Below are 20489 nucleotides of genomic sequence, written 5' to 3' on the forward strand. Positions count from 1 at the left end.
CACGAACTTTCTCTCACTGAGAGGTCCCGACTCCAGCTTGTCGCATACATAAGATGTAGCAAAGGCGACCGTTTAATAAATATATGACCGTTCCCACGAGTTAAAATTCATTGGCACCTTTAAAAAGCAAACATTGTCAATTATATTTTTATTTCAACTCAGACTCCAAACAAAAAAAGAAAAAAAGGGAGAGCAAAAGAAGCACGTTAATTTATGTCTTTAAATTGGTCAATGGGAGCTGTCAGAGCCGCCTCTAAGGGCCTTGCTATAAAATGGCGCATATTGTTAACGTCACGAGAACCTTAAGGTAAAAATAAACCAGAAATAAACACCCCCACCCCCGTTTATTAACTGCTGTTTTTATGAGATACCGAGCACCCTCGGAGCATCCAAGGAATACCACGGAGGCTTGTCAGTGCGCTAAAATAATGTCAGAGTGAAAACAAGCGCGAATAATGTTTGCATTTTCGTGACGTCAGAGTGGCAAACGCAGTCCCCTAAATTCCCTCTCAAATAAAATGTTCAAGAAATACTTCTCAAAAGGCACTCATTTTCTCATCGTTGGTTTGATTTTTATATAAACTTATGGAACAAAGCAGTTGCATGCGTCACCGTGTGTCTTCTTAGCTGCTTAAAAGGAGAAAGGTAATGTTTACAGATAGAAATTGGACTACAAATCCCAGACATCACAGGGCGCCATTGCCTGTTTGTGGAGGAAAGGGGACTCCTTTCAGCAACATTCTTCTCTACCTTGTCCCTCTTATCCCTGTGTAAGCTAGATTTTGGGCCGTTATCGTAAAGAGTTCATGGGTTTGGGTGTGTAGGTGTGTTTTCTGCTCTAACCTGGCTCTCGTATGCGGTTAGGAAGTATTCGCGCCGCGCTAAGATCGGCTGGATCTGCTCGGTAAGGTAGGGCTTGTTAGCTAGCTTCCATTAGCCAGCAGCTATCAGTAGATTTACGGCTTATATCCGCGGCTGTTCTCCCAGATAGATCAGCTAAAGCTGGAGGCGCCGGTCAGACACAATGGTCGGTCAGTTGCAGATTTATTTGAGTGTTGACATTGGTAAATAATTCATCTAAATTGGGGACAAATCAACGCCACCTTTGTTTGGCTCGAGCGCAGCCTGACACGTTTGGCCTGTTTTATTGTCTCCGAATAGCGAAAGGCAACGAATCGTTTTCGGTGTAGGTTAATTTGGCTTGTTAGGCTAACTTTACCGTGTTCACGCGAACAGAAGAAACCCGTCAGCTGTTAACTCTAGAAGATCTTAAAAGCCACCCAGACCACCACTACCACAATGGCGCAACACGACCCCTCTCATGTAGCCAGTTCACAGAAAGCACTGATGCTGGAACTGAAGAGCCTTCAGGAGGAACCCGTCGAGGGATTCAAAATAACACTGGTGGACGAGGCTGATTTATACAACTGGGAAGTGGCTATTTTTGGACCACCAAACACTCACTATGAAGGGGGTTATTTCAAGGTAAGAAATCCAAAGTGGAGGATGTGTTAGCGTGGGCACTTCACATAATAAAATGCAATGCACATTATTTCCTAATTGAATGAAAGCTACCACACCACGCAGCTCCTAAAGGTCTGTTTTTGTCCTAGGCTCGGATCAAGTTTCCTCTAGACTACCCATACTCCCCACCTGCTTTCCGCTTCCTCACCAAAATGTGGCACCCCAACATCTATGAGGTAACATCGTGACATACTTGTGTGCCCTCTTATTATTACCGTTTATGAAATGAGTAGTTCTTCAGTTGCCCCATGATGCATGTGATATTTGAAGGCGCTGTCTTCGCCTCTGTGCTTTTCTTTTCTTCCCAGAACGGAGACGTGTGTATTTCTATACTGCACCCTCCAGTGGACGACCCACAGAGCGGGGAGCTGCCTTCAGAGAGATGGAATCCCACCCAGAACGTCCGGTTAGCGCTCCCTCATTATCTCTTACATGTCTCTCCTTTCTGGGTGCCTCACTCCTTTGTCCTCTCTCAGCCGCTTCAATAATTTACCTGGCTCACAGTCTTATCACATGACATTCGTCTTCATTGCTTTCTTTTCACTAGTGCCTAGAAACTGAATCCATATCTGGGCACTCAATGCATTACACAGGATGTTAGTTAAAGCAGCTTCATTTGCCTAAGAGGAAGATATCCTCTTTATACTGTTTCATTGTAATAGATGGTGCTGTATTATATATTGCTGTCAGAGGTTATTACACAAACCCACTTATTAGGAAATTTAATCACCATCACTGTGGAAAATACAAAATTTGCAATTTATGAATATGCTTAATACTCAGTGGCAATCTTAAAATTGTTTTGTATTGTTGTCTTGGGAAGCATGCAGTAAAAAATTTTGGGTTACTTAGAAATGTTGAAAGGAAGCTTTTTAAAAAAATATATATGTGTGAAATTGATCAAAAATGTGGTAAACTGGTTATTTAATGGAAATATTAAGTCTTTTTTTTTTTTTTTTTAATGGAATTTACAAAGCCCTACAGAGGTCTATTTTTAGCAACACACAATCCAGTGGTGTAGTGACTCATTGTGTTATCTAATGCAAATTTCTTGTCATTTACAATAGTTCTGATCAATTTAAATTGTTGAAGTTATTTAGTTTTAAATTTGTGTGGATTTAGTAGTGTGGTTAAAGAGGCTTTTCTTTATAGATTTAAAAGTCAAATGTGTTGTTTTTTTTGTTTTGTTTTTAATTGACATGAGGGACAAAGTAAATCAAATATTCCACTTTTTTTTTTTTTTTTCTCTGTCCTGCAGTAAATGTCATGCTGACTGCCACCTTTCTCTTTGCTTCCAGGACCATTCTGCTGAGTGTGATCTCACTGCTCAATGAACCCAACACCTTTTCTCCTGCCAATGTGGACGCGTCTGTCATGTACCGCAAGTGGAGGGACAGCAAAGGCAAAGACCGGGAATATGTAGAGATCATTAGGTAAATGGTTATCATAATTTCTTCATAGTTAATGGCACAATAAAGATGCCCCCCCCCCCCCCCCCCCCCCCCATTTTTTTTTTTTTAATGGAGGCCTATTATGCTGATTTCCAGCTCTAGATATTTATTGTTCAACTTCACCAAAGTAGCTTTGTGTGATTCACAGTTAAAAAAAATCTGCGGGCCTTTAAATTCTGTGTGTGGAACAAAAGCCATTTCTCTCCTCACCACTGCCAGTAACACTGCTTTCTTCTAACTGGACAGCTTTTGTGAGCGATACTACCCATAGTTTGTTAGCATGACCTGTAATCATGAAAAGCTGACATGGCAAATAGAGGGGAAAAAAATTTAATATACACTGCCTGGCCAAAAAAGGTCCCCACCTGGATTTAACTAAGGAAATGTGTAAGATCCTTCCATTGAATAAATACTGCAGTAATGAATATGTTTCATTAATGTGTTTCGACTGGTAACGGGTTATTTAACCCTAACCAATGCAGTGAGTAGATTCTTGTTTCTTAAACATTCATGTTGGAAGACAGATCCTGTGGTTGTGGAAAAAAGCGTCACTCTGTATCAGAGGGTCAAACTGATGGCCTGCACTGAGCAAAGAAAACAGCTTAAGTGATTGTTGAAGCAGCTAAAACTAAAACTCATTATTAAAACCTGAAACCACAGAGGTGAAGAAATGTGCTCAGAAAACAGTCAGAGATCATTTAAACATCTGGCAAAATTAAATTGTGAAAGAGTGGTTTGGGGAGCATGAGACATAATTTTCACTCGTGGATTGTTAACCACAGAGATGTTGGATGTGCTGGAGAAGAATACAAAATCTTGGTGGAAAAAAAAAAAGCAAATCTGGACAGAAATAAAGGTTGTGACACTGCGTAAGCGTATCAAAACAATGCCACAGCAAATGTATTCCACCGTCAAAGCTAACGGTGGTCCAATGAAATATTAATGACTTTTTTTTTTTTTTTTTTTTTTTTTTTTTTTAAACCTGGCAGTGAATGTTTACTTTGTATTTTAAGGTTTGGCCTAATTAAATATGAACATCAGACACTATAGAATTGTGTACAGATTTTGTTTGTGTACAATAACGTTAACTTATTTAATGAAGCCATGCAAAATTCTGCCTTCATACTTGTAACAGCAGCGTCTGCTACGTGTGGGAACAGACGAGAAAACAGTCACTAGACTTTATTTGGTTTTTAAACCTGCTTGGACTGTGCAGCTGCTGAACTGCCCGGCAACAAGTCACATTTAACTCCTCAGACTAGACACATTCTCTGAGATGGTTCTCAGAGCTTTGTCCTCAGGTCCCAGCACGCTACTCCTTAAGGAGGAGACGGATTAGCAAATCCACCGCAGGTGTTTTAACCAACTCACCTGCCACTGCTCTGAAGTGCTCTGCCCCACCTCACCCTCCACTGCAGCAGAGCCACAAACCATACCCCACTGCCACAATATCTGAAAAGATTTCAAGTTACAGGCCCTCAAAGTATGTAGGGGTGGGTTGAAATTTGGGTCTTTTTAAGCGGCCTTATTTATTTATTTTTTTTTCCCATTATTTTTGAGGGCTCGTAAGTACACATGGAATTTTTCAGGCCTGAAAAATGCCAAATTTACATCCAGTCCAAGTGTCATAATCTAACGCCAAAATCTTGTTTATGTTTAGGGTGTGTGTTTAGTGTGTAATCATCAGAATTATAGGATGTAACATAGTTTCAATAGTAGCCTAAATGTGTTTTTTCAGCCCCAAAAATTTCACCTAGCTGTCCTTTTACTTATGAAGTTATGAGGGATTAAAAAGAACACTGTAAATTATCCATTCGTCATTTTCTGCTTATCTGAAGTTGGGTCGTGGTGGCAGCAGGCTATTCCAGACATCCTTCTCCCCAGCAACACTTTCCAGTTCCTCCTGGGGAGACTCAAGGGCATTCCCAGGCCAGACAAGATGTATAATCTCTTGACAGAGTTCTGGGTCTACCCTGGGGTCTCCTCCCAGGTGGGCGTGCCCGAAAAGCCTCCAAAAGGAGGCAACCTAACCACATGCCTGAACCACCTCAACTGGCTGTTTTTCACATGCTCCTTTTCTAACCCCAGTGAAGCAGAAGTTTTGGAGCTTAATAACCTCAGGTGGAAGCAGGAAACCAGGGTCCTCTCCTGGAGCCAGGCCTGGGAGGAGAGCTCAAAGGTGGGCGTCCGCTAGCCAGGCCTGTGTCCTTGGAGCTTGGTTGGGCATAGCATGAAAAAATAACATGGATTCCTGTTCCCTGCGCCCACCACCCATGGGGGACAGGTATTGGAGTTGGGTGCAGTTTGAGCTGGGTGTTAGGGAAAGGCGGGAATCTGGGCGTGTGGACCCTCAGGATTGCTGACTGTTTTTTGGGATGTGGAATGAGGCAAAAAGCGCAGCATTTGAACAACCCCTGAATGCATGTAATTTGTAAAATATAAGTGGAAGAATATGGATGGATGAAGGTAAACTTTTGCATTGCTTCATTAAATACACTGAAGTTACTGTACAAAAAAAAAAAAAAAAAAATCAGCTGATTGTTAGTGGTTGGTTTATCTTCTATGGAATAAATGATGACAGAAAATAAGGAAAAGCTCCTTTTCAATCTGTTTGTGAAGATGTACTTTTGTGACGACACCACACTGAATTCTTTCAAATCTTCCTCAGAAAACAAGTGTTGGCCACCAAGGCCGAAGCTGAGCGCGACGGCGTGAAGGTGCCCACCACGCTGGCAGAGTACTGCGTCCGCACACGTGCCCCAGCCCCCGACGAAGGCTCCGACCTCTTCTATGACTACTGCTACGACGATGATGACGTGGAAGGTGAGGACGGCGACTGTTGCTACGATGAAGATGACTCAGGCAATGAGGAGTCGTGACGGGCTTTTTCGGTGCCCTAATCAAGCTGACGTGCGCTACCCATTCTCTCTCTGCCCGGGTTGCCAGATATTCTAGGTTTACAACCAAGAAAGATTGGAAGCTTCCCTCCTCTAAACCAATAAAGAGCTTTTTTTCCGTGCGCCTCTGAATGTGTCTCAGAGGTTGAAATTGATGCCTTGCTGTGGAAGGCTCTGACCTGGCAAGATTTGCACCAGCACAAAAGTCACCAGTTTCTTCAGTTTTTATCATCACCTAAATCCTTACTTTACATAACCCTGCCGAGTTTTTCAGTCCCTTGTATAGTGTAAGGTAATTGTGGGGTTTAAAAAAAAAAAAAAAAAAAACTGTCAACAATAGCAACATTTGCACTGGTGCAAACACTTCCAAACATTTCTCAGCCTCTCTTTTGCATATCTTTCTTTCCCTAATTGTAACTGGCTATTGCTCGCTGGTAGTTGGTCTCAGTGATGAACAGAAGATTGAGGACTCGAAGCAGCCTGTTAGCATGCTGCAGATATTCAAATTCCCCCTCCTCTCCCCTCAAGTGTCTGTCTTGCTCTGATAGGACAAGACACTAATTGTCACGTGACGGTGTTTTCAAAGTTCTTGTGCATGCCGGAACATCTTTTCGAAGCTTTTTGTCTCTTTTACTGGTGGACCGTTTATCTACATCATGATCTGTGTGATGACAAAGACTTGTGACAAGGACTTTCTGCCTGGAGGACCGGCTGGCTCACTCGGCGGGGTCAAATCTTCACGTGAACTTTTTTTAAAAATTTTTATTATTTTCTCCTCCGTTTGTTTGCTAACATGAAGTTGATCTTTGCTGTGTTTTCTTCTGGTTACTGTTGGATGTATTTCTCTTGTCATTTTAAGTGTAGGGTTGTGTTATTTGAAGTAGCTCAGATTAAGAGTTGTGTAGGATGATCACGAAGGGAGCGGGGCAGAGCTAATTACTGATCAGAATTGTATTTCTCCTCGGGGTCGCTCTCAGAGAGGCCTGATTGGACCCAAAGACCAAAAGCAGTGTGTTAAAGAAAGCCCAAAACGTTTTGATAACTGTTGTATGCTTTGTTTGCTCTTTGTGTTCTCTTGCAAGCTTCATTATTTTATTGTCTTTTTGGTTAGACGTTATGCCTGTGGGTTTTTTGTTTTTTGTTTTTTTTTTTTTTTTGCTTGAGAATGATTTATGTGATGAGATCTTTAGGTTTGATTGACAAAACAACTGTAGGTATTAGATTCCCACACTTATCAACAAGGTTTTTTCTCCCCTGCAAGTCCCCAGAAGTGAACAAGACCATGTTTTATTCTTCCATCATTATTCTTTGTGAGTTGAGAGTGGATGGGTCTTGGTGTTTATTTCATTTTTATTTTTTAAAGCGTGTATGGGTGTGCTCTGTGGGAACGTGTTTTTTGTTTTTTTTCCTTTCATCAGCAATATTGATTGTTTTACTTAAATTGGGAAGTCATACTGAATTTCTCAGGATAATGAATTACATGTGACACAACAATTGAGATAAGCAACTATTTTCCTCTTTAGGTGGTCAGCAGTGTTGGTTTACATCTTCAACAGGAACCGTGACAGATATGCACATATAGCTGTATGAATGATCACCATGTTCTTTTATTCACCTGTGTATTTTTTATTTTTCAGCTATTTAAAACTGAAAAAATAAAGATTTATTTGGAAGAAAAGAAACCCATTGCTTCCCCTGTTTCACTTAATTTACCTGCTAATAGCTAATAAATTCATGATGTGCGCCTTTTGGTTTTATTATTAGTTAAGATCTATACATATTTAAAAATTCTTTGCTGTTAGGAAATCAAGGAGAAAAACAGCCTTTTCCTAATACAGGTTTCATGTTAGAGCGTGTGTGTCTGACATGATGTTTGCTGCTGCATGTAGAAATCCACCGATTTCACAATGGACTGCAGCATTCCTTCACACACTTTTAATTCCCAGCTCAGGTCAGCAACCATGTGAGATTTTTTTTTTTTTTTTTTTTTTTTAAACACAAAGGCAGTCGTGTCCCCCCCCCCCCCCCCCCCCCCCCCCCGTTAGATTATAGTTATTTTGCCTAATAGCTTAACAAAGTTTAAATCCATTTCAAGATTAGAAAAAGAGACGCATGTTTGCACTAATAGTTAATATCAAATAACTTGTGCATAATATTGAGCTATCCTAAAACGGTTCTGCTAAGCCACAGAGTTAGTTTACTACATAGGCTGCATAAACATAGAAATAATTGACCAGACACTTTATTGGGTACAGTACTGGGTTGGACTCCCTTTTTCCTTCAGAACTGCTTTAATTCAGCAAAGGTGCTGGAAACATTCCTCAAAGAATTTGGTCCATGTTGACATGATTGCATCACACAGTTGCTGCAGATTTGTCAGCTGCACATCCATGATGGGAATCTCTCATTCCACTACATCCCAAAGGTGCTGAGTTGCAGCAATGTGCTGTTTAGATATTTGCATTAACGTGCAGTTAAACACGTACCTAATAAAATGTCTAGGAATTGTATGTATAAAACAATATATTACCCATGTAGTGCTATAATGGTTAGTAAAATCCAGAAAAACATTAATTTATGATCATTAATTACAAATAATTGCTATTTTTAAGATATCCAGCATTATTGTTATTTTAATTTCTCTATTTATTTAGACACCTTTAACTTTTATTAGCTGCTCATTCTGGGACATCCACCGAACAAAGGTAAAGACCTCTTTCTAATATCTCTGTATATTTGTAATTTGTATATTTGTAATATTGTGTTATAGTTTTTATACTTATTTGTTTTTATGTAAGCACGAAGTACGGCAGCAATTTCCTAATGCTGTGAACCTGTTCACCCATGGCAATAAAACCTTCTGATTCTGAGTCTGATTAATTTCCCGAAGTCCGTGAATGCAGCACACGTAGTCGCTTTTTGATGTCGTCATCGTAATACTCGCCTGGTAAATTTTCGCCGCCGATAAAACACGAACGGTTTTCATTGGAGAAAAAACAAACGTACACTACCATTAACAGCCATGTCCGTGAATTATGCAGCTGGGCTCTCACCGTACGCAAACAAAGGTGTTTGCGGACTTCCTGAGGTAACTGAAGCTTTGTAAGCAGGTAGCTAGCAGGTTAGCCGCAGACGTCTGTTGCACACTATTTGTGGAGTCTGTTCTTTAAAGAGCAACACGGAGAGGTCTGTTTGTCCTTACACATATTGTTACACATATTTTATTAACCAGTGCACAGACAGTATACTGATATTACTTTCAGTACAGCTCGCGACTGAGACACTGCTCTCACCTGTAAGGTAACGGGGGGTTATTAGAGGAGCCAAAATCACTTCAACACTGTCGGTGTTTCTTTAAAGCCGAGCTGTAATAAACTGTGTTATAACTCTTTGCTTGGTGGTCTTTCCAAAACCCTCTTATTGAGTCAAACTTATTCGATGTAATTTGATGTGATTTCTCTTATCAGTTCTTGAAGCCAGTTCTTTTCTTTCATGCTGCAGCATTTTGATAGTCCCGAGGAGCTCAAGGCCAAGGTGGAGGCTCTTGCTCAGCTCATTAAAGAATCACAGTACCTGGTTGTCCACTCGGGAGCAGGGATCAGCACCTCGGCAGGTATCCCCGACTTCAGGTGAGACACGACCCAAAAAAGTGATACATGCAGTTGTTTTTTCAAAAGATTGTGCTCCCTTAGGCCAAGTTACATTTTCTTTTAGAAGTGCAAATGCAGTTCCTGCAACAGCAAACATTAATATAATAATTTATTTTAAACACTGTGATTTTGAGACTCTTCAAAACTAGTCAGCAAACATGAGCTCCTCTAAACAAACTAATAATGATAATAATCAAAACAAAGCCACAAAGTCCTTCAGGGGATAAGATAGGGAACAAACAACAAATAAAGCATTTAAGAAGACAGAAAAGAGAAACGACATCCAGTGTAGGAATACTGGCAGCACAAGGAGATAAAAGGGAGAAATAAAGACAATTAAAAATGAAAAAACAGGTCAGTTGAAAGCAAAAATTAGAATTTTAAAAACATTGATAAGGAGTTGAAATTGAGGCAGTGTTGCAGGTAAATCTCCAAAAAAAAAGAAGTTATCAATACAGTTTGTGCAGTATTGATGCGTAAACAGAGCCTTCATGGATCAGAAGGAAATCTCACCCACCACCTAATCATTAAGTTCAGCGTACAGAATCAGCAAAGAAACATCTGGATAAGCAAGAGTCTAAGGCTGCTTGATTATGGAAAAAAATTCTAATCATGATTTTTTTGATCAATACTGAAATCACGATTGTTTAATACGATTAATAACTGACTTTGTAAACACACTGCATTTATTGCACTTAAAGAACAGTGAATACCTTGAAATCTAGTGCACATGTTTATAATACAAAGAAACAATACATTTATAATACATGAAACCAATAATGAATGAATAAATCAATTAAACACAAATAATAATTTAAAAATGAATAGGCAGCACAGTAGTGTGGTGGTTAGCACTGCTTCCTCACAGCTAGAATCACACCTAGAAGGTCTGGATTTAATTCCACCGTGGCCCGGGCCTTTCTGTGTGGAGTTTGCATGTTCTCCCCATGTCTGCCTCAGTTTCCTCCCACAGTCCAAAATCTTGCAGTTACTGGGGTTAGGTTAATTGGTGATTCTAAATTGCCCATAGGTGTGAATGGTTGAATGGTTAGCCATGCTAACACCCTTAGCCCTGCTCTGTGTTAGTCTTGTTAGCCCTGCGACAGGCTGGCGACCTGTACAGGGTGTACCCTGCCTCTTGTCCTACGTCAGGTGGGATAGGCTCCAGCCCGCCTGCGACCATGAACAGGATAAGTGGAAGAGAATGGATGGATGGATGGATGGATGGATGGATGGATAATAAATAGAAGGGTAATACAAGTTATCATGACTAATAATACTAAGAAATATGATCATGTTATTTAGATCGAAGATCCTGTACATGTACTTAAAATTTATATTCAATTAATTCCAGCCAGTAACTCAATCCAAGAACATGGATGCTTACCCACTATAGCCCAGAACAAACAGAAAACATGTTAACCATCAGACTAAATCAGAATTATTTAGGTCAACACAGCAAATACTGTTATACTGGCAGCAAATACTGATTTTACTGGCAGGGCTGCGGCGGGTGCAGATACCACTGGGTAGCAAATCTGTGTTATGTGTCCCGGTGTTTTACATGTGGTGCCAGCTGATAGAAACAAATAAAATGCTGGGGCTTTTTCCTTCCTGGGTCCTCGGTCTTTGTGATCAGTTTTTTTTTTGTTTTTTTTTTTGGGTGCAAACATATTTGTTACTCTAGTTTGATGATGATGATGATGATACTTTATTGATCCCACAATGGGGAAATTACAGTTAACAGAACACCCATGCAAGAAGACAAACAAACAAACATGGGGAGATAGGTGAACTGTGGCCATGCTGCCCCCCTTCTGGAGCCGCTGCCATTTTAAAAAGACAGAAACAATAGTGAGAACATATAGGGATGATATGTTTTTCTCTTCTTTGTTCATTCCCTCGGGAGGAATTGACGGTGTTGAACCGGCCAATCAGAATCCATGTGGGTTACGTCACCCCACCTGTAGTTGCATTTCTCAGGCGGTGCACGTCAGGTTGTGGTGGCGTAGATTTCCCACTCAGTAGTTAACGGTGCACCTTTGCATAACATCACTGGCCACTGACATAGGTTATGTTATAGGCCCCGCAAGACTCAACACTGCAGCATAAATCAGGGCAAAGTGTATACTTGCAGAGCTTAATGTAACAAAATAATTTTAATAACAATCTTTTTATCAATTACACTGTTTTTGTTATTGTTTGGTGCCAAAACTGAAATTTGATTAACTGCACAGCCCTACAAGAGCCATGTGCATACATTTATTTATTTGTAGCGGCTAATTACTAATTCACCTCTTCTTTGATATTTAAGGTGCCATAGCAGCTGCTAACCGGCCTGTGCTGTCTTATGTTTGCCAGCCCTACAAGCTGTCCAGGTTACTGTAGCAGTCCGTCAGATGCCTCTTCAGTGAATTTCTCCCAACTCCACCATTTTTGGACTGCAGCTGGTATCAACAGTCCTTGTCCTGCTCTTCAAGATAGCTGCCAGAAACTCTAGAGACAGTCCAATCAAAACCCACAGCAGGGGGAGAACTGGTTCATGTGCTGCTACACCAGCCTCACTGAGGCTGCGGAGCAGAACAAGGGAGATATAAAGTCTGCCTGTGATGAGAGCTGCAGTCCATAGTGGTGGAGTGGAAGCAAGAACACCTTTCCAGCTAATAAACATCACAGTTGGAATATTTGTGCCAGTATGGCAGCCAGTAGTAAAGGAAACACCGCTCAGAATGAAGGAACAATGGATGTGATTAAATTGAACAAAATTTTGGATGATGTCATGCAGTCAGTCAAGAAAGTTAAGGTGAAAACAGGCCGGCTTCTCCAACAGGAATCAGGAGACTTCTGTCAAAGAGAGGGTCCTAACTACAGATAGATTCTGGTGCCAAATCTTAGGAAAACATTTTATTTATCCCAGATCTGGGAAAATTATTTTGTTACACCAGGAAAAAAATTTTACTGATTTATTTTTTATTTTTTTGGCAACCAGCCACATTCACCCTTTCACATGCATACATTCATACATTCAGTCCTTTTATTATATTATCCTTAAGTGCTTTCTAATCATTGCTCACAGGCTGATGGATGCATCAGGAGGAAGTTGGGCTCCAGTATCTTGCCATCAACTTTCTGCTGCCCCCCTAATATAATTTACAGTTTTGACCAAGCAGTGAAAAAATGTCAGTATCTCAAATCTCACCCTTGCTTGATGATAAATTTTCCAAATGTGTTGTTTCATCGATAGAGCCTGAGGTTGTCCGGTGTTGCCTCACAGTTTTGCGGCCTTTACTGACTGTTTTTCAGGTGGAAATGTTATACTGTAAATAGGCCTTAAGGGGTGAAATTTAATAGGCTCTATTTTGGGTTTTTTTCTGAATTGCACATGTCAGCTTTATCAAATATCTTAGTTAATGATATGAAAATGGGACTCTGTGCAGATCCTGGCTTCTGTAAGCGGTGCTGCATGTAGAAAAGCTGTTTTATGTGGTCATCAGCTGAAGTTATAGTTTCGGGTGTCTTTTGTTATTTTGGGAGACGTAACAAGCACCTCTCGGCTTCTCTTGTAGTACCAACATTTGAGCTGAGGAGGGTGGTGCTTGCTTACTTCACATCAGGTCCAACACTCTGTAACACACACTGAAAGTATAATGGCAAACACTTACACTGCCAGGATCATCTTTGGTACTGTGCAGACAAACCTTTGCCTCCCAAACGCAGAGCTGCTGAACATCTAGAGGTCTTCATTGTTCATAGTCAAGAAGACATTAACTGAGTTTGTTCCACGGATTATGTGAATTCACACATACACGTAAATGCTCGGATATGAAGACAAATTAATATTTGATTGCTTTGCCTGTCAGTCAGGTAGAGTTGACCTTGGAGGGTATATCATTAGAGCCAAGATTGCCGCGTACACATTAAGCTCATTAATGCAAACTGTTCCCTCCGTGACACACATGAACACACATACTCCAGATGAGAAGAATTTCAGCTCATTAAGTTACCATTATTGGCACCTTTACATGTAGATATAACAGCTTGACAGACTTTGTGGCTTTAATGTCACGCGGCGTCTTTGGCAGGGTGATTAGCGTGTCATGTGCGATGCGCGCACCAGTCCCTCGCTGCTGATGAGGCTTTGAGCCAGTCTGCTGAAAGACGGGGTTCTTAAAATTCAAACCGAAAGCAAAAGATGAGACATGTGGTTGTATTTTTGGATTTGCGGGATGCGTTCCATCGTCTGATGCTTAATGATAAGTTGCATGCCCTCAGAGTAACTTGGCAACTGTCAGAGTGTTAGACAGCTCCAGCAGTGAGTGCACTGCAGCGTTCTTCCGACCATTCAGAAACCCAGAGCTGACTGATAATCACGGGAGCAGAAACCGTGATTTCACATTGCATATCATCCATTTTAGTCAACAAAAGTTTTCCTGTCACATTGTTTTTGTTAAACATTATTGCTTAGGGTTTTTTTTTCCTGTAGATTTTACTCATGGGAATATATTTGCAATGGTTTTACTTGTCTTGGACTAACAGTAATGTCAATTTCATATACCTATTTTGCAGAGCTTGTCTACAGAAACCTTCCCATGGGTTTATTATTACACACACACCAGATTTGAAGCCTTTTGTCAACTTTATTACAACCTGTCCAGTCCCATTTATGATTACTCTATGTATTAATCGGCATATTCTGTTTCAGGGGTCCCAAGGGTGTGTGGACTCTAGAAGAAAAGGGCGAGTCACCTCATTTTGATACCACATTTGAAGATGCTCGCCCAAGCTTAACTCACATGGCGCTCCTGGGACTGCAGAGGGCAGGGTACCTCAAATATCTCATCAGCCAGAATGTGGACGGCCTACATGTGCGATCAGGCTTCCCCAGGTAATTTAAAAAGTAGAGATATTGTTATTCTCAATAGGCAACTATACTGTCTGTGTTAGAGTTTAAGAATGCAAGTAAGTAACTTTCATGTTGAATGGTTTGGAGTTGAAGCAGAATGAGTGAGTGCAGAGGGTGTAAAGTAGCTGTTCAGCACTCAGCCTTACCTATTTATGAAATGCAGTGTATTAATGAGTATGCAGCAACCACATTACTGTTGTTTTTTTCCCAATCATATCGATTCATTCCTACTTGCTACATGTGACTCATTGTTTGAAATGTGAAGCTGCTGCTGTGTGATAACGGCTGCGCTGAATAGCTTGAAATAATTTTCAGTGTAATGGAAAATGTTTGGTCTGAGTCTGGGTTACACAGCTATATTGGACTTAACCCAAGGCCAGTCCAATTTTTAATTCAGCGCATACATCCAGCCTTTATGCATATTGGAAGACTTACTTTCCCTGGAAGCCGGGTTTTTTTTTTTTTTTTTTGGCCTTCCTCCACCCTCAGTCAGGTTTTTTAAATGAGACCAGGCAGCGTAGCGGTAGTTCTCTGAGGAAATCATTAAGCTGGCGAAGGAAACCAGTTGGGCCTAATCGGCACAGGTGCCAGGTGATGCTTAGAAATTAATATGAGTGCTCAGAATATTTATAAGAGTCCAAGTTGAAAAGAAGGACAAAGAAAAAGTTGAGCTGTAGTGGTCTCGCATTACAGGTTTTTCCTGGGTCAGCTTAGCCTTTGTGGGGTGTCACGTACAGTAACAAATCTGTGTTGTTTGGTGGAAATCTTCACATTTTCTTATTATTTCTGAACATTTCATAGACAAAAATGTCTATTGTGTTTGATTTAAAAAAAACCCCAATTAACAAAACTGCTTAAAAAAGTATTTTTAGCAGCAGCAGCAGCAGTTACATTTACGTTGCAGACAGTAAATAATATGAATGTCATCTGCCTCTGTCTGTGTTAGGGATATGTTATCAGAGCTTCATGGAAACATGTTTGTGGAGGAGTGTGAGAAGTGTGGCAGGTATGTGCATGTACACAAACACAACCACCAAATATCACTTTTTGATTTCAAAACTATTTGTCTTACGTTGACATTTTATTATGTGCACTTGTTTGGTAATGCCAACAGCAAACCATGAGGCTGCCACGTAATACATAAAGCATGCAGATAAAAGGATCCGTTAATATTTACTGCTTAAGAATGCATGTGTCTGAGATGTGTCACTAAGGACTTTCTACCATCTCCCTCCTGGGATTTGCACACAATCTACATAAGTTATGTGTAATGTGTTGATCAAAACCTACCGTGGTAGTTCTCCTCTTTATGTATTCAGAGGAGTTATATAAGCACACAGATAGTAGCTCAGAAGGACCCTGAAGCAGATGCCCCGCAGCAGTAGAAAACCCATGCTGCTTTCCACTTCCAGTGGTTAAAAACAAAAGCTGCAATATGTTAAAGACGTTAAGTGTAAGGAGCGTTTTCCCCTGCACACATAAGGGATCTTAATGTGAAATGAATCTGAAAAAGAATAAGTCCGCAGCAGGTTAATGCACACTCATTATCTCAAAATGTTTTCAGTATCAATGCAGTGGCTTTACTTTATTCCAGTGACCTTCACGGTTAGTAGATTACCTCCGGGATTAGGTGAAAAAAGAGGGCTTGAGAATTAATGCATATTTAAACAGGTCTGCAGGAGTTTCATGATGTGGTTAAGTCCCTGAAATCTTTAGAGGACCCTTTTAGAAAGTCCAAGGTTTAAGAATAAAAGGTGTGTGGTTTGAAGTAGGAACCAAGTGTCAGTTTTAATGTATAATTAGATCTTGCTTTGATTCCTCTGAGCAGCTTTGTTTTCTTTATTGTAACTGATACAAAGTTGCTCTGGATACATTCAGAATTAAAGGCACAGTCAGTAATCTTTGGTAATTTAATGAAAACAATATTGTACTCATAAATATACATTGATTAGTGTGTAATTACATCTTCCAACAAATTGATGCAGTCTCATAAACTTATAATTATTCTATTAAAACCATAAGAGTGAGCGCTGGTTTGTGGAAGCCGCCACGTTCCCTCTTCATATTTGAATACAGTGGCTGGGAAGGACCTCTCCTTTCTGACTAATCACGTTTTATGTAGGTAGCATACGTAGTTTTATGTAGGTAGCATACGTAGTACGCCAATGGTGGAAGAGTGGAGAAGTTGTAGTCGTTCGCCTGCTGTGGAGGGACATTTAAATTTGTGCGTGCACCTTCAAACTCAAGATATGAAGAAGTGTTCTAGCCAGAAAAATTTCACAGGCCAGCACTATCTAAAAAAACTCCGAGGCCCATCCAGATCCAGTCCAAACAGTAGTAGAAACACAGCCTTTATGAGGTACGGTCTGAATTGAATGTTTTTGATCCCCCTTCTCTGACTAAAGCATGTTTGTCCTGTGGCAGCCCCCGTAGCTAGGATTATGCACTTGAATTGGGAGGGGTAAGAAAACTTGACTGCAGTCTGCCATGTACTGTACTTATCTGATGGTGAAAATTTTACACACTGTAACTTTAAATGTTTTTTTTTTTTTTTTGGGTGGGTTTTCCAGGCAGTATGTCCGAGAAAAGGTGATTGGTGTGATGGGCCTGAAACCGACAGGACGCTACTGCGAGGTGGTACGATCCAGAGGACTCAGATCGTGCAGGTGACACATGCGTGGGCTTGAGTATGTGAACGGTACAAAGAGTGAACCCTTATTGAGTTATTATTTTATTTGTCTGTTCTTAACTACCAAAGAGGGAGGCTGATCAGCACAATACTTGACTGGGAGGATGCTCTTCCTGACAGAGACCTGAACAAAGCAGATGACGCAAGCAGGTGAGAGAGACAAAGGTGCAGTAGTGGGAACTCCACTGCTCCACTTTTTCTTTTACTTTATATTACAGGCGTCTTTTGTCTAACAGGCTGCTTTGATAATGCGGAATCACACAGCATATGCCCTTTTCTGTCCCGAGTTCCTCTGACATGTCTGTTTTTTTTTTTTTATTTCAATATAAAAAGCAAAAGCAGTAGTTCAAACGCGTCCTGAAAATTGTTTGATGATTTGCTTTAGCCTTCTGTGGCTTTGCTGTTGCTCCTGACATGCAAAGAAGACCTTATTTGAAAACCTTTTTAGGGATTATGTATGCATTGCAGTCTGCTTTGATGTCACCGTTTTCCTCTGGAGTGTGACAATTTGCATTCTTTCCCTCCGCCACAAAAAGCTCTTATTGCGCTGTCTGTGATTCAGAAAGATGAACGGGATGTATGTATCTGTCGCCCCGATGTGCTGTCTGTAATGGATGCATTATTACTAACTAAATTGCAAAGAGGAGATTTGGAGCTCTGACCATTGAACTCATTGAATTATCCGTTCGTGGCTTCGAAAATAGGGGAAAAATTACCGAATGCTAATCAATGCGAGGTTTAGCAGAAGTTCTTGCTGTAGATTTGTCTGGCTGCAGACGTGTGAATCCACCCAGTGCACCTTTTTGAAGATGAAAACAACAAGATGTGTCTGATCTCAAGCAAGCAGGGGTTGGGTACAGTGCCGGTTTGACTTAGAGTTCAGCATGTGTTCATTGCACAGCTGCAGACTGTCTAATTTTGTTGTGTGATCAGACTGTATATACTGAAATTATATTTCTCAGTAATTATGTTTACTTTCTTTAATTTGCTTTGTGATTCAGAGTGGGAGTGGGTGGGAGTGGGTTATAGAACTGGAGCAACAGCCACATAAATTGTGTTTAGCCTTGTCTTGCTGAGCAGGAGCCACTAAGTATCCACTTTAACCGCGTTCTTTTTAGGCCATTTTTGCCTTTGTGACTGTAACAGCCGAGGCCGGAGGGACTGTGTTTGGTTTGTCCTTTGGACCGCTCCTTACTCGTGAGCACAATATCTCTTGAAGGCCTTGAGGGAATTTCTTCAAAGTTAGCACAACCTGATTAGAATTCATAGTGAATGCTCACTGGAAACCCTCAGCGTGGCTTAAAAACATGTTTTGGGCCATAATTAATTTACCAATTATGACAATAAAAAAACAAAAGGATCTCGCAGAACGGACATGCTGAAGTGATTTTTATTTACAAAAGCTGGAGTCTGAAGATATACTGATGTAAAGTGTGCCTTCACTGATTGAAGCAGGAATTGCCTTGAAGCTGACCTTGGCATTTATTCAGTTTCAGTCGGGATAAAGATGTTTTAACTGCCTTTTTGCTGACTAATACAAACACGAGTCATTGATGTACATGTTTTTGTGTCTAGCTGCATCATTTCTGTTCATTTATTTCATGACTTGTAGGAGTTTATTCTATAAAACCTTTTCTAGTTTGAATACATTTTTATTGCTTTCAGATAATATATATTCTTTTATATTTTGGTATCTAAGACCCAAAAATGTCAGGTGGCGCAGCTCTCTGTTTAAATGAACACACTAAGAAGAAAAAATGTTAAAAATGGCGTTTAAATGATAATGAATTAAAAAAAAATTCATAAATACCAAAACTTTTAAAGCTGTTGAAACAATTTTGATTAAAAAACTTTTATTTTGTTAAACCATTATGCACACTTTTGCTACTGAACACAGGTAATACAGGTGTAAAAGCATGTTTAAATTGAGAATAATTGCAAAAGTCAGGTGGTGCTGCTGCAAGAAATGTCACCTAATTAAATTAATAATGTAATTTAAAACTCTAAGATAAGCTATTAGATTCATAAAATGCATACCAGGAATTACATAAATTATTTTAAACAGACGTGATGCCTGTCACATCAGTGACCCACATATTACAATACGGGATTAGCAGGTAAATCAGAAGAATGTTTATGTGTGTCGTCGTCCTCTTTAGACGAGCAGACCTGGCTCTGACTCTGGGCACATCCCTGCAGATCAAACCCAGTGGAGACCTTCCACTCCTCACCAAACGCAAAGGAGGGAAACTGGCTATTGTCAACCTGCAGTCGACCAAACACGTGAGCGTCATTCATGTAGCACCACCGCATACACACACCTGCAATTATTTATCTTGGAAATGTTGAATGGTTTGTGTAAGTGCTGAAAAACACATCTGATGCTTTAACCAGTATCCCCATGGCTGCAATTTTCTGTGTGCAGGACAAGCATGCACACCTGCGTATCCATGGATATGTGGACGAAGTCATGAAGCAGCTGATGGAGCTGCTCGGACTGGAAATCCCAAAGTGGGATGGACCGACTGTCTGCGAGAGCTCCACAATCACCTCTGAGATCACCACTGATGTCAAACCGCCCTGCGTTGTTACTGCAAAGGAAAAGGTGGAAAAGGACCTCGTTAAAGAGGACAGGAAAAGAGAAGCAGCGCAGCTAACAAACGATCGGAGTGTCAAGGAGGAGACGGTTTCAGTAAAGAGGGAGAGAGCAGACCTCCCAGTGGAGATAAATGAAGAGAAATAGCCTCAGGTACTCTCTCTGAAAACACACCGCAAACCCGTCCACAAACAAAACCTCACAGCCGAAGGTGATTTGAGCAGTTTCATGGAGTTCAGAGCTTCTTCTTATCTGGAACAAAGACTTTTCTAGTACTGTAGTGGTTTTTATAATCACAGATTTCTGACACTCCCCTTATTGTCATGTTAAGCAGCGATGTGAAACTGATGCAGCTCAAGCCTTGGCGAACTCTTTAAGTAGAGAGACCAGGATGTAAATGCTCCTCCTGTCATAGTAAGGGGCATCCATGCTCGTTTTCTTTAGTTGGAGACTTGTGCTGGTGGGATAATGAGATGAGCTCTGGAGCACATCATTAGAAATAAAGTTTTAATCAGGTTTGTAAGGTTGCTGCACCGTATTAAAACTTTATTCATAGCCATAGTGCTCCAGATCTCATCCCTGAATAACTTGTCTCTAAAGACTCCTCAGTTCAGTTGGTCACGAAAAGGAGCAGCACGTGAGCATCTAGAAAATATGAATAACTAGCAGCTACATTAAGTTTATCTTTGGGCCATAAATGAATCATAATCATGCTGTATATTTGTAGGAAAATATTTATATATCAGGAAAAAAGCACTGTACTCTCTCAAAAGAAGTCT

The 20489-nt window shown here is 40.5% G+C and overlaps 2 protein-coding genes across 2 annotated transcripts; both read left to right on the forward strand.

The window, feature by feature from the left end:
* Positions 1-668: 668 nt before the first annotated feature.
* On the forward strand, positions 669-6203 carry cdc34b (cell division cycle 34 homolog (S. cerevisiae) b). Its single transcript, XM_030752490.1, has 5 exons — positions 669-1485; positions 1614-1700; positions 1833-1930; positions 2823-2957; positions 5644-6203. The coding sequence occupies exons 1-5, from the start codon at positions 1300-1302 to the stop codon at positions 5852-5854; spliced, it is 717 nt and encodes a 238-aa protein (XP_030608350.1). The 5' UTR covers positions 669-1299; the 3' UTR covers positions 5855-6203.
* A 2601-nt stretch (positions 6204-8804) lies between these two features.
* Positions 8805-20489, forward strand: sirt6 (sirtuin 6). Its single transcript, XM_030752489.1, has 8 exons — positions 8805-8960; positions 9374-9501; positions 14225-14407; positions 15372-15431; positions 16996-17091; positions 17184-17264; positions 19274-19397; positions 19540-20489. The coding sequence occupies exons 1-8, from the start codon at positions 8895-8897 to the stop codon at positions 19855-19857; spliced, it is 1056 nt and encodes a 351-aa protein (XP_030608349.1). The 5' UTR covers positions 8805-8894; the 3' UTR covers positions 19858-20489.

This window comes from Archocentrus centrarchus, chromosome 17, assembly GCF_007364275.1.
Source record: "Archocentrus centrarchus isolate MPI-CPG fArcCen1 chromosome 17, fArcCen1, whole genome shotgun sequence".
NCBI classification, from domain to species: Eukaryota; Metazoa; Chordata; class Actinopteri; order Cichliformes; family Cichlidae; genus Archocentrus; species Archocentrus centrarchus.

Excerpts from the sequence above, each read along its gene's own strand:
- cdc34b (XM_030752490.1), top strand. The coding sequence starts at position 1,300 with ATGGCGCAACACGACCCCTCTCATGTAGCCAGTTCACAGAAAGCACTG. Across the intron at positions 1,486-1,613 it reads ATGAAGGGGGTTATTTCAAG|GCTCGGATCAAGTTTCCTCT; the intron begins GTAAGAAATCCA and ends TTTTTGTCCTAG. Across the intron at positions 1,701-1,832 it reads GGCACCCCAACATCTATGAG|AACGGAGACGTGTGTATTTC; the intron begins GTAACATCGTGA and ends TTTTCTTCCCAG.
- sirt6 (XM_030752489.1), top strand. The coding sequence starts at position 8,895 with ATGTCCGTGAATTATGCAGCTGGGCTCTCACCGTACGCAAACAAAGGT. Across the intron at positions 14,408-15,371 it reads GTGCGATCAGGCTTCCCCAG|GGATATGTTATCAGAGCTTC; the intron begins GTAATTTAAAAA and ends TGTCTGTGTTAG. Across the intron at positions 19,398-19,539 it reads ACCTGCAGTCGACCAAACAC|GACAAGCATGCACACCTGCG; the intron begins GTGAGCGTCATT and ends TTCTGTGTGCAG.